Here is a 14,246-nt window from a genome sequence, read left to right as displayed (position 1 = left end):
AATAACACTTTTTTTTAAGTGTAACTGAACATAGAAATGGTGACTGTTGAAATACCACCCAAGCAGTTTCTTGCTAAATGGGAATCTGAACCAGGGTGTCTCTATTTCAAACGGGGCTCTTTAACCACTAACCCACACTGGATGAACTTTTATACTGAAATGCTGAGCCCGGCACTCTTGTTTTGAAGGCAAAAGGAGAAGGGGGTGGGAGAGGATGAGATGGTTAGATAGTGTCATTGATGCAGTGAGGATGAGTTTGGGCAGACTCCAGCAACATTGGAGTACAGGGAGGCCTGGCATGCTAAGGTCCTTGGGGTCACAAAGAGTTGAACATGACTTAGCGACTGGACAACTCAGGATTATACAGGACTACATAGATACTTTATTGGCCGAGTGTGATTGGACACACAAGGAATTCGTCTTTGGTGCATATGCTCAGTGTACATAAAAATACAAGATACATTCATCAAGAATCATAAGGTACAGCACTTAAGGATGGTCATAGGTTACTAATAATCAAATTATACTAGGAAACAAATAAAACAATATAAATTGTAAAGATACAAGCAACATGGTTATAGTCATAAGTGGGAAAAGATAGGCACATTAGCTAAAAATGTTGCTATTGCCTTTTTCTTAAACATAACAATGGTTGGCTTTTACATTCAAGATTCTGAGAAATGAGTCCGCCGAGTTTATTTTGTTTTATGCATTGAACATTTCCCCAGTTCATCTAACAGTTTTTCTGATCACAGAAGTCTTTCCTCTTTGAAACTAGAAGCAGAGTACATCTCTCCCAGGGGCAGGTCAAAGGATTGAGTCTTGTGTGGGCAGTGGACGGGATTAGGTTTTTCTCTATTTGAACTCCAAGAGCACAAAGGGACTCCACAAGTCTGAAGAGATGTTAAGTGCCCCAAATTTATAAAATGAATCTATAAACCAAGTATTATCTCATGATAAAATATAAATTCCATAGATATGAAATTCCATTGGCATATCAACTTAATCCTTCCCTTTGAAACCCATCCTAGGTTAATATCGTCTGTTATTTCTAGAATATTGTATGTTCGTATTTTGGCATGTCTGCAGTAGAATTCAACAGTAAAGGTACCGTATTGCCAAAGAATTCCTCTCCATATGATATGGGAGGCAGGGGCCAGGTTACTGGACCCCAGTACAAAACAAACATAAAAGCAACATGGACTGTATTCGCGAGAACATTCTCTGTTCCTACATACTTGAGATTATAGTCTACATAATCATCACAGTTTTGTACACTTGTCATATTTTATCTGGGATGTATAGGATCAGCAAACCAATCCTATTAAGGTTATACATCTCGTATGCCTTCCTGTTATGATCAGGGAGGCAAAGTTTCTGTTGACAAGGTATACAGGAAACAGTGGCTTTTTAGCAATAGGGGAACTGAACCATCAGAATCTTTCTCTAAAAAATCAAAAACCTTGCAGAGTGTCTGGAAAAAGAGAGAGCCCACCCAGAGGCTGATGTGTTTTTAGCTCTATCAATGTATATGTTACTATACAGCAGTGGTGGGCAACTTGTGCCATCTGCCCCACAACCCATTGATCATTTGATGGGCAAGCTGCAGGGATCTAGCTTCACTGGGATGAAGGAGTGTGACCCAAGACCAAAATTGTCTGTGGGTGGGGCAGATATCAAGAAGATGAAAGGAGCATCGTGCCAACGTAATGCAAGATCCTCTGCCTTTTGCATGCACCATTGGCCATGCATGCATGAAAATTTGCACCATAACACTGCTCTTATCATTTTAACGAAACCTGGAGATCTGATGGTTCCCACTGCATAAAGCTTCCTTTTTCTTCCGAGAAAGTAATCCTCTGTCATTACATTCTTGTGGACTGAGGGAATGACAATGCTGCCATTTTGTCCTCCTTCACTTGGTGATCAAAGGAGGCCCCAGTTAGATCTGTGCAACACTTCAGGCCCCCAGGTTAAAAGATGCTTAGCATGGGATGTCACTCAAATAGTATTTGTCTATTCCAACTTCTACCTAATCAGTGTTTTCCTGGAATTGTACTATGGAGAACAGCTGTGCAATCCCAGGAAAAAGTGCAGCTGATTGCAGTTAGGCGCTGTGCAAACCTCCTTAGGTGTCCTAAAGCACTTTTTGGTCTTTGAATTAGAATAGAATAACAGAGTTGGAGGGGACCTTGGAGGTCTTCTAGTCCAACCCCCTGCTTAGGCAGGAAACCCTACACCACTTCAGACAAATGGTTATCTAATCTCTTCTTTAAAACTTCCAGTGTTGGAGCATTCACAACTTCTGGAGGCAAGTTGTTCCACTGATTAAATGTTCTAACTGTCAGGAAATTTCTCCTCAGTTCTAGGTTGCTTCTCTCCTTGATTAGTTTCTATCCATTGCTTCTTGTCCTACCCTTAGGTCCTTTGAAGAGTAGCTTGGCTCCTTATTTGGGGCAGCCCCTGAGATATTAGAACACTGCCATCATGTTTCTCCTAGTCCTTCTTTTCATTAAACTAGACATACCCAGTTCCTGCAACTGTTCCTCACATGTTTTATCCTTGAGTCCCCTAATCATCTTTTTCTAGAGTCTCCACATCTTTTTTACATTGTGGCAACCAAAATTGGATGCTGTATTCCAAGTGTGGCCTTACCAAGGCATTATAAAGTGGTATTCAAAGTGTTGCAGAGCTCTGGTAGACAGCGCTTTCTGGACTACTCCCTGATGTATTATTTTATAAACCGTTCTTGCGTGGAAGATTATTAAGGTCTGCAGTTACTGGCAAAGGTGTCAATTGCCAATGCTGCCCCCGGAAAGTGTCTGTCAAGAGCATGGAGCTACACACTTCCCACTTACCTCAGGTAATGCTGGATAGGCAACCTGGCGCTTTCCGTAGAGGTAGCCATGTTTGGTTTGCAATTCCTGAAATTCCTGCTCATTTGCCTCTTTGATTTTCCTGCCTAGGGAGTTGTAGTCTGAAATACCTGCAAGTAGCCATTTTGCTTTGAAAGTGCTCACGTACCTGAGTCCTATAATGGGGACAGTGGGAATTGCAGTGTATGCAACATCTGGAGACCAGATTGAGAAAAATGGTAGATATTTCCAGATGCTTCAGCGTTCTCTTTAAGAACCCTGCTATATTATAGCAGAAGCATATCATTTAGTTGAGTGTCCTGCTTTCCCACATCATTTAAGCCAGGGGTGTCAAACTCAATTTCATTGAGGGTCACATCATGGTTGTGTTTGACCACAGTGGTGGTGGTGTCCAGAGTGGGCATGTCCAGCTCCATGTCACTTATATCTGGGGCACCTGTGGTGGCCCAAGCAGCCCCCCCCCCCCCGACTCCATTTTCCCTGGCAGAGGCAACATGGGCCAGTGCTTCACTGTTTCCAGGGCGGCCCTGTGGGGCAGATCTAAGAACCCCGTGGGCTGGATCTGGCTCACAGACCTTGGGTTTGACACCCCTGGTCTATGCAGATGTCTGTGGGATGTCCCTTTTCAGCTATTATTAACCTTAACCCAGAAACAGGTACTGAGAGCTATGGTTTTTAGCCATCATTTTGCAACAAGCTGTTCACGAAACAAAGTGAGCATTTAATGCTACAAGTGAGTGAGAAATCAGATCCCAAAGGGGAAGAGCTATGAGTATGATCTCTCCACTCCATCAAAGATGATATGAAGAGTAATAACCATCTCCAACTTGCTGCCCTCCAGATGTGTTGTATTAGAAGTCTTGGAAAGTAACCCTGCTACTTGGGAATTCGGAACATTGCTCCTCTATCTTAAGGGCCATCCCTCTAGGGAAGACCAGTGTGAATTTTATAATCCAGAAGAGTGACATCTCCTAAGGAATCCAGCTGCTTTTCCTACATTGGGTTTCCATGTGATTATATCCATAACATCTTCCCTTGTATCCAGCTTATGGTTGACTTTCTACTGTGTGCGTACAGTATCTCTTGGATGTTTACCTTCTGTTATAACATAGTAGTTTATAGGAAGGAAGACCTTTGTTCCTCAGTGCTGATGTTACCTTTTGACCCTCAGCTGTTCTGTGTAGTGTGTACCTGAACCATCTGGAACCAAAGCAGGAGAGTGATGAATTCTGATGTCTCCACTGCCTATCTTGGTGCCAAGAAGATTAGCTGGAGCAGGAATCGGGCTCAGCAAACAGAAAGTAGATAAAGACCTCAGACATGACAGGTTGTACTGTTTACTTATAGGAAGGTTAACATTGTCTGGTTGAGTTGGAGAAGGGAAAAATCAAAGCTACCTTTGGGTCAATGCTCAGTGCTCTGAAGTATGGTCAAACTGGTACACTGGTACCAGTGCTGAATTAGGAGTAGAAGAGAGCAAGCTGGAAGGGACCTTCTAGTCCAGCCCCCTGCTCAAGCAGGAGAACCTATACCAATTTAGATAAGTTACTGTCTCTAAGGTAATGGTTCCCCTCGCACATATGTGCTAGTTGTTCCCGACTCTAGGGGGCGGTGCTCATTTCCGTTTCAAAGCTGAAGAGCCAGCGCTGTCCAAAGACGTCTCTGTGGTCATGTGCTGGCATGACTAAACGCCAAAGGTGCACAGAACGCTGTTACCTTCCCACCAAAGGTGGTCCCTATTTTTCTACTTGCATTTTTACATGCTTTCGAACTGCTAGGTTGGCAGAAGCTGGGACAAGTAACGGGAGCTCAGTCCATTACACAGCACTAGGGATTCGAACCATTGAACTGCCGACCTTTCTGATCGACAAGCTCAGCATCTTAGCCACTGAGCCACTGCATCCCTGTCTGTCTCTAAACTCTTCTTAAAAACATCCGGTGAAGGAGCGCCCATGATTTCTGAAGGCCAGCTGTTCCACTGGTTAATTGTCCTCACTGTTAGGAAGTTTCTCCTTAATTCCAGATTGCTTCTCTCTTTGATTAGTTTCCAGCCATTGTTCTGCCCTCTGGTGCTTTAGAGAATAATTTGACCCCCTCTTCTTTGTGGCAGCCCTTCAAATACTGGAATACTGTTATCATATCATCCCTTTTTTTAATTTCAGACTAGCCAAGCCAAATCCTGCAGCCATTCTTCATATGTTTTAGTCTCCAGGCCTTTGATCATATAGTTGCTCTTCTCTGAACTTTTTCCAAAGTAGGCACTGAATTTAAATCTTAATTCCTACTTTGATACTGGCGAGAGCTCAGACTTGGGATGTCTTATCTAGAAGAGCATGCTTCATTATCTTACTTCCCCCAGATCTTGTACTTTAATTATTAATATAGATTGCAAGTCCAAACATGATGCTCCGTATTACTGTAATCCTTTGTTAAGAAAGGCTTCCTGAAAAGTGGAATTATGTTAGAGCACCGTCTTTAGCGACATTCTTATCCATTATTAATGGATTGATAAAAAGTAATTTTGAATTCTGTGGAAAAGGATTGTTTTTGTCTTACCTTTAGCATTGTTGGGGGAGGAAACTTTGGGATATGGTATTCCTGCTATACTCTATACGATGAGTGAGAAATTCTTTACCCAAATTAAGTTCAGATTGGAAACATTTTCATGGTCACAACTACTGATTGTGCCTTTCAATGCTGGAAGCTCTTGATTTCTGAGATCTGGTTCAGTCTGGTGGTTCTGCCTAAGGGTCAGACTCTGTAGGACTTCTCTAGGTGTTAATGTTTGCAAGCCAAACCACAACTGCAGAAGAAATCAAACTCCATTTAGGAATCCTGCAGAAGGTTTGCACCCGAGTCCCTTTGTTCACTTCCATGTATCCTGCTACATGGATTTTGAGTTGGAGAGTGTGTGTACTACATGGAGATACATGGCAATGGATGGAAAATAATCGAGGAGAGACAAGCAACCTAGAACTAAGGAGAAATTTTCCTGACAGGTAGAGCAATTACTCGGTGGAACAACTTGTCTCCAGAAGGTGTAGGTGCTCCAACACTGGAAGTTTTTAAGAAGAGATTGGACAACCATTTGTCTGAAAGGATACAGGGCTTCCTGCCTGAGGAGCGGGTTGGACTAGAAGAACGCCAAGGTCCCTTCCAATTCTGTTATTCTGAGATTTGGCTTGCTCTGTGGGTAAAGCTACGCTTGATATCATTGATATATTTTGCTCAAGGATGTGAAACTGTTTTTGAAGGGGGAATTTGCTCCTATTTTTCGGTTTCCGCTTCTCATTCCAGCTTCTCTTCATCCCAGATTTATCATCCCTAAGGTTCTCAGAGGTTTGACAGGTTTTCTGTCAAAGTTTGAAGACAGGCTGGGAATCTTTGCACATTTCTCTCAATAACATATGCCTTGGTTAGTATTTGGCTGCCAGCTCCCCACAGAGATTGAAACGGGAGATGGTTTGAGCTCCCACAGATAACTGTAGCATCAAATGCATCTGGCAGGTTTACAGGAAGGAGGCTGCCGAGGCAGGGATTCTCCTTACTATCCTGCCTGTCCTCTCTGCTTTCCTACTATGGGACTTCCTCGGCCACTATGGAGTATTTTAAGCTCTTTCCCAGGCCTGTGGGCCCCAAGAGGGGTGGATTCACTGACTGCTTGCAGCTGCTGAACCGTACACCTGACTGCCTGCACAAGGATCCTTTGTCCTGCACCAGGGAATTGTGTGTGTGTGAGAGAGAGAGAGGGGTGGGTAGGGGGTGGGGTGGAAAGGGTAGTTTGAAGGGAAATAGAGAAGTAAAGGAGACTGGAGTGAAATGTGCCTCCATTTTACACAACCTGTACCTCCCACACAATCCAAAGATACTACCCAATCTGCAAGTATTCTAAAAGAAAGTGATCTGTCTGTCAGTTCTCACCTAGGGGAAGTACATTGCAAGCTGTACTAAGAGGGAGGCCAAGAAATATCCCTGTGGAGCTCTATGCAGATAACACTGTAGCAAATAAGAGCAGAGTTCATAATACCATCGCACTAAAACAATTCCTTGGTAAAGAGAGAAAAAGAGAAGGAGAGAGGGTAGGAAGGAGAAGAAAGAGGGTAGAAGTAGGGGAGAAGTAAGGGAAGGAAGAAGGGGAAGGAGAGGAGGAAGGAAGTAAGTAGAGAAGGAAGGGAGGGAGAAAAGAAAAGACAGAGAAAATAAGGTGAGAGAGGTAGGGGAAAAAGAAAGAGGTAAGGAGAGGTGGGTGGGAGGGAGAGAAAGAGAAGGAGAGGAGGGAGGAAGAGAGAAGGAGAGAGGGTAGGAAGGAGAAGACAGAGGGTAGGAGTAGGGGAGAAGTAATGGAAGGAAGAAGGGGAAGGAGAGGAGGAAGGAAGGAAGTAGAGAAGGAAGGGAGGGAGAAAAGAAAAGAAAGAGAAAATAAGGTGGTGTCATAGCAGGTGTGAAGGATGGCAAACAATACATTCCAAATTATACCTTATATCCTTTTAAATGGAATAATAATAATATAAGAATGGCAAAGAAAAAGAATAACTATGTGAATGTATACCTATAACTGTATGTAAGAGAATAAATGACAGTAAAAATATAAAGCACAATATAGGTAAATAAAACTTGATCATAAGTAGCTAAGTATAAATAAATAAAGAAATGTATCTAAAAATGGATAATGAATAAGGAGATTATGAACGCAAGATAGAAATGTATAGAAGGGAAAACACTAACTGCAAAGAAACTGATTCGGAACTGCTGTATGATATACGATGGAACTTATTGTTCCTATGTTGTTTTTTAAGTTATGTGGTTATTTTTGTTAATGTGTTTATGTGTTCTGTTGATGTGCTTATGTGTATAAAAAAAAACCAAAAAAACCCACCAATTCCTTGGTAGAAGATCTGGTGCTTAGAGTGGCTTCAGTTTGGGTGCAGGGTTAGAGATGTGGCTTCATTCAGGAGTTATGATTAAACTGGAAAGTAAGCCACTTTGGTCATAATCCAGCCCACTTTGCCGCCATCCCTATTTGTAAGGAATTGACTAAGAGTCAGATAAAGGTATTGAGAGAATGGTCTGCCTTAAATTGCCTCTTGAAGAATGAGATCTCAGCCATTAGCTCCCAGCTTGTTGCCTCATTAGATGATGTCCAGAATCCCCACCTTGACCTTCTCAAGGATGACTCACAAAAGCTATCTTTCTATTTACTTATTCCTCAGATTTTTATCAAATAGTTTGGCCACCTAATGAGAAGGAAGGGCTCACTGGAGAAGAGCCTAATGCTGGAAAAGATTGAAGGCAAAAGAAGAAGGGGACGTCATGGAATGAGGTGGCTGGATGGAGTCACTGAAGTAGTCGGTGTGAGCTTAAATGGACTCCAGGGGATGGTAGAGGACAGGAGGGCCTGGAGGAATGTTGTCCATGGGGTCACGATGGGTCGGACATGACTTCCCAACTAACAACAAGAACAGATTTTTATCCCTTGTTGGGGGAAAAAGGGGGGGTAGGGAGAAATCATTGAATGAGGGATATTGATTAGATGGGCATGGATATCAAATTGCCAAGGGATGGGAAATGCAGGGCTGCTTACCTCTATTCCTCTACCTTGTCCAGCAGATGCTCAGGCCGGATCCTGATCAAGTGGTTGTAGGAACCACCTTGTCCTAATCCAATTTCCAAGGTTCCACGGTTCAACCACCCATTAACAAAATGTCCATTCCAGTTCAAAACTACTATACGTTCTTAGTTCCAAGAGAACTTAGCAGCTTGGTCCATTTTTGTTCATAACGGCTTCTGAGTTTGCAAAGCTTGGAAGAAGGTTACACGTTAATCAGAGTACATTACTTTTCTACCTTTTAAACCCAGGTTTGTCTTCAGGTGGATTAGAAACCTTTTCTGTCTATTTAGGTGAAAACCACAATATTGTAAACAAAAGTTTATTTGTGGTTTACTAACCCCAAATAAACCCCCAAAGTTTATTTACCTCACTGTGGTAGTGAGGTGTAGCTCTCTGAAGGACAAGGGACTCCTGATCAAAAACCAAATTACTTTTCCTAGTTTCTGTTGATTTTTATTCAGCAGCCAAATCCTGCAGTTTTAAAAAATATTGCTCTCACATTTATTTGTATTCACTTACTGGCTGATAACCCGGCATTGCCCAGGTGTTTATTTATAGGGGGGAAATGTCCGGACCAAACATAATTTCCAATGTTGGATTTTCTCCCTTACCAGAAGAAGTCTCTTTGTGGAGTACTGTGAAGCCATTACCATGGCAATGCCACTGCGCTGTACAGTAGAAGCCATTTTACAGCAGTACAGTAGAAGCCATTTTAAGGCACAACAGGCTGTATCTTAACAGAACACACACCCTGAGGGGTTTTAGGGGTATTTTACCCCCACAATATTTGTTTCCAGAGACTAAGCCATCTGTGTACCAAGTTTGGTTGAAATAGCTTGAGGCGTTCTAGAGTTATGCTGGGAGGGAGGGGGACGGAGGGAGGAAAGGAGGGAGGGAGGGAGGGAGGGAGGGAGGGAGGGAGATATATACATATACATATTTGTGTGTGTGTGTTTATATTTGTGCTGATAAATAAATAAAGGGAGACTAGTATAGATCTATTACAAGCTATTTAGCTCTCATCAGCTAGCCATATCCTTATTGGGATTAGAACCTGTGCTGTATTGCATTTTAGGCAGATGTGTTAACCACTAAGCCACAAGGTCCTTCTCCTTATCATATATACATACATACATATGTATATATGTATGTGTGTGTGTGTATGTGTGTATGTATGTATAGATAGATAGATAGATAGATAGATAGATAGATAGATAGATAGATAGATAGATAGATAGATAGATGATAGATAGATAGATAGATAGATAGATAGATAGATAGATAGATAGATAGATAGATATAGATATAGATATAGATATAGATATAGATATAGATATAGATATATATTTCAGTTGTCACCATTTTCCTAATAATGATTCGGGGGGGCAATAAAAATGCATCCTAAAGAAAGCTATTGAGAAAGAAAGAGGTATGACATGTTTGACTCTCATTGCTTTAAGGAGGAAGGGATTAAAAGGGGTATGGATGTGTTTTCTGAAAACACTGTTTTATTCGCCAGGAAAGGTGTGCACTGAAAGATGCCTTCTATTCTTTTCTCCATGTTGCTCAACCTTTGCAACTACTAGTTCAGTTTTGCCTAATGGTTGGGTTGGCCTTAGTTGGCATCACTCAGCCTGTGGTCCCTTGTACCCTGCACAAACATACACAGAAGAGCCACACTATCAGTAGCAGATGAATTTCTTGGTAATAATCTTCCAATAAAAAGAAGATACAGAAGAGGTTTGCTTTGCTTTTCTGTAGTGAGTTTCTGGATTGGCCTCCCCTACTTATTCCTGTCTCTTTTTCCTTTCAGTGGCAGCATCCTTGTCGGGGCACCCAAGGCTGAAACAGGCCAGTCAGAAATTACACAAGAAGGTGCAGTTTTCTATTGTCCCTGGCATCTTGGTAACAACAGCTGCACAATCATTGGATTTGATAGCACCAAAAGTAAGTTGGGTTGATCTCAGGGGGAAGGCTAGCTACCAGCCTGTTCTTCCGTCTAAGTTTGCAGTTCAATATCCTAGACCAGGGGTGTCGAACTCAAGGCCTGCAGACTGCATCCCTCCTGCAGAGTGCTTAGATCTGGCCCGCGGGACCATCCTGGAAGAGCGAAGGACCAGCCCTCAGGGCCTCTGCAAGTGAAAATGGAGCAAGTGAAAATTGAGGGTTTCAGGAGGCCACGCCCACCCTAGCCACACCCACTCCAGGTCAAACACAACCCTGATGTGGTCCTCAATGAAATCAAGTTTGAGACCCCTCTCCCAGGCCCTGATATAACTCACATTCCACCCAGACTCATTTTCTTTTTGTTTTAGATCTTATTTATCAGTGTGGTTTTCCTACATCGACAGATTTTGCTGAACTATAAATTCAGGCATCCTGAGTCGATAGTGAGGGATGCCAGGAATTGTAGTTTAACAACCCACCCACCCAGTCTTAACTTCAGAGCACTTTTGTGTATTTCTAGGGGAATAGCCCAGCAAAGCTTGGCTGTATAGGTTTGTTGGGAAAACCAAGCAAATGTTTGGAAGTCTGTCATCTCTAGCCAGCTTTTGCTGCTACTATCTCTAACCTGGAATGAAGCCCTAACAAGAGTGCCAGCAACATAGACTTAAAATATAATTGGATGCCAATGTTGACTGCCAAGCCTATTAAGTTGATGCGGCACTCAGCACTCATTGTCATTTATAAGATGCAAACACCATTTCTCTATTATTGACTATCTGAGTAAAGTCTGCATTCAATTTGATAGTGCAAGCATTAGAATGGAATGGAATGGAACAGAACAGAACAGAATAGCAGTTTTGGAAGGGACCTTGGAGGTCTTCTGGTCCAACCCCCTGCTTAGGCAGGAAACCATATACCATTTCAGACAAATGCTTGCCCATTAATTGTTCTACATTAGCCTAGGACTCACTTCCTAGGCATTTCCAGCTGGGAGAAGGTGTGCATGAAGTTTGGTCTGTGGTTAAGACCTCAGTGGAATTTTGGGTGTTCAGCTACAACTGATATGCCACTTCAGAGTCTAATGCCAGATTTGCTAAGTAAGCATTAAATGAAAATCCACAAAGGTATCACCCGGTCCCAACCTGATGCCACTCCTGATGTATTTGAATGCAGCTCACAGCATCTTCAGCTACAATTTTAGCGTGTTGCCTTTGGAAGGCAACAAGCCGTTGGTGGCTGCTCTCAATTCTTTTTGTCCGAGTGGTCCTTTTTATTGGCTTATAATAATATAAAAATACGAAAACAAATAATGCGAAAGATAGGAGAAGGAAAAGGAAAGGGAAAAGTGTAGAAAAGAAGGGGGAAAAGAAAGAAAAGGCATTGGCTTCCAACTCCCTTTGATGCAGTGGAGTAAGACAGTAACATCAAACCTCAACTTTTTTACTTTTACATAATAGTATAATTCTCTCAATTCATTTTCTGTCTCAGCTGAGTGAACTAACAGTTGCAAACAGGAAGTTCAGTGTGATGCCACTCTTCTTGCCCATCTGTGGTTGCTTAGCAGCAAAGGTCTGCTCTTTTCCTTCCTAGGTAGCTTAATGTAATAAAAACAACAATAGTTACCGATTGACCCTGTTGAACTCAGAAGGGGGTGAAGTATTGTTGAATGTCAGGATCCTGACTTTAATGCCTTAAGCGAGAGATTAATGGAGGGAAACTGTCAAGGAGGGGGATCAGATTCATATTTTTACACAAGGATCAAAATCAAGAAATAAAATCAGAGTGTTTTCATATATGGTGTTTCTCCCATCATCTTGTAGGGAAAAAATAGTACTTGTTGATATTCTCCTTGTTTGTGCTGATACCAAAAACAGAAGAGGGTACAGGTGGCCTTCAACTTATGATTGTTCGTTTAATGATGGTTCAAAGTTACAGTCGCCTTAGAAAAATGATGGTTCAATGTTACAACCGTCGCATCACCCTTGCAATCATGTGATTGCAATTTGGGCATTGGCAACTGGCTCATATTTACAGTGTTTGCAACATCTTGTGGTCATGTGATCGAGCTGTGATGGCGCAGTGGTTAGAATGCAGTACTGCAGGGCTAGCTCACTGTCAGGAGCTGGGGAATTCTGTGAGTTAAAGTCCCACACATCCACAAAGTCGGTGAGATTAAGAAAACTTTTCCTAATGGATGTCAGGTCATTTTTAGGACCAAGGATAGCACAAACAAGCAATCTCTGGAAAGGCAGTTTATAGTGCAGTGTAATATTGAGCTTGAAAAGTTATATTCATCAAAGTTCTTCTTGCCTGCCAATAGGTCAAGCTGCTTTATTTGTGCCAAATCCCATTTTGCTTGTTGCTGCTGACTGGCATAGAGTTCCAAGGTATGATAGCTCGGTCTCTGGAAGCCAAAGACTGAACTGGGAGTTCAAATAGCTGCCCTGCAGAGTCACAGCTCCTTCCCATGATTGAGATAATTAGGCTCATCCTTTTCTTTCAGGCCCATCTTACTGGGGTGTCGTAAAGATTCAATCAAGATCACGTGAAGTGTTAATACCACTTTATAATGCCTTGGTAAAGGCCACACTTGGAATACTGCATTCAGTTTTGGGTCGCCATGATGTAGAAAAGATGTGGAGACTCTAGAAAGAGTGCAGAGAAGAGCAACAAAGATGATTAGGGGACTGGAGACTAAAGCATGTGAAGAACAGTTGCAGGAACTGGGTATGTCTAGTTTAATGAAAAGAAGGACTAGGGGAGACATGATAGCAGTGTTCCAATATCTCAGGGGTTGCCACAAAGAAGTCAAATTATCCTCCAAGGCACCGGAGGGTAGAACAAGAAGAATGGGTGGAAACTAATCAAGGAGAGAAGCAATTTAGAATTGAGGAGAAATTTCCTGACAGTTAGAACAATTAATCAGTGGAACAGCTTGCCTCCAGAAGTTGTGAATGCCCCAACAGTGGAAGTCTTTAAGAAGATATTGGATAGCCATTTGTCTGAAATGGTATAGGGTTTCCTGCCTAGGCAGGGAGTTGGACTAGAAGACCTCCAAGGCCCCTTCCAACTCTGCTATTATATTGCATTGTATTGTAAAGATGAAATGGGAAAGGGGCAGATCGTTGTGTCACTCTGAGCTCAGGTTAAACGATAGAGCATACCGTATTTTTCGGACTATAAGACACACTGGAGTATAAGATGCATCATAATTTTGAAGAGATAAATTTTTTTAAAAGGTTTTTGCACTCCACAGGCCTCCCAAATCCTCTGCAGGCCTCATTTCCACCACCACCACCCAAAAATAGGGGGCATGCAGAGTTTTGGGAGGCTTGTACAGTGCTCCTTGGGGCTGGGGGGGCAAAAATGAGCAAAAAACAGTCCTTCTTTTGCAAACAAAAAAGGGCATGCAGAGATTTGGGAGGCTCTTAGAGTGCTCCTGGGGACTGGGAGAGCCAAAAACGAGAAAAAAACAGCCTGATTTTTTTGCAAAAATGGCCTGTTTTTTTGAAAAAGGGGGGGGCATGCAGAGGCTTTGGGAGGCTTGTAGAGTGTTCCTGGGGCTGTGGAGGGGGGAAATGACCAATTTTTTCTCTTTTATGCTCTCCCCAGCCCTCAGGAGCACTTTGAAAACCTCCCATACCCTCTGCACATTTATTTCTGAGAAGGGGGTGGGGTTTCAGTAGGCCAAAAATGCTGTATTCAGGGTCTAAGATGCACGCTCTTTTTTGAGGGAAAAAGGTGCGTCTTATACTCGGGCTGTTGGCGACTCCTTAAAATAACAGCGTCTCCACCGAATCCCCCTGCAGCTGTGG

The 14,246-nt window shown here is 42.5% G+C and overlaps 1 protein-coding gene across 1 annotated transcript in view; it reads left to right on the top strand.

Moving 5' to 3' along the window:
* The window catches only part of ITGA5 (integrin subunit alpha 5), a 96,751-nt gene that overhangs the window by 18,281 nt on the left and 64,224 nt on the right, over positions 1–14,246 (top strand). Inside the window, exon 2 of the mRNA XM_087710627.1 lies at positions 10,298–10,431. Within this exon, the coding sequence (XP_087566753.1) occupies positions 10,298–10,431 (134 nt within the window). The remainder of the gene's footprint in view (positions 1–10,297; positions 10,432–14,246) is intronic.

The sequence above is a fragment of the Thamnophis sirtalis genome, unplaced genomic scaffold, assembly GCF_051295495.1.
Source record: "Thamnophis sirtalis isolate CommonGarterSnake01/CBP01778 unplaced genomic scaffold, rThaSir2_p1.2 scaffold_3, whole genome shotgun sequence".
Taxonomy (NCBI): domain Eukaryota; kingdom Metazoa; phylum Chordata; class Lepidosauria; order Squamata; family Natricidae; genus Thamnophis; species Thamnophis sirtalis.
The sequence above is the reverse complement of the archived record's forward strand: the minus strand, read 5'-3'. Positions and strand labels throughout refer to the sequence as shown.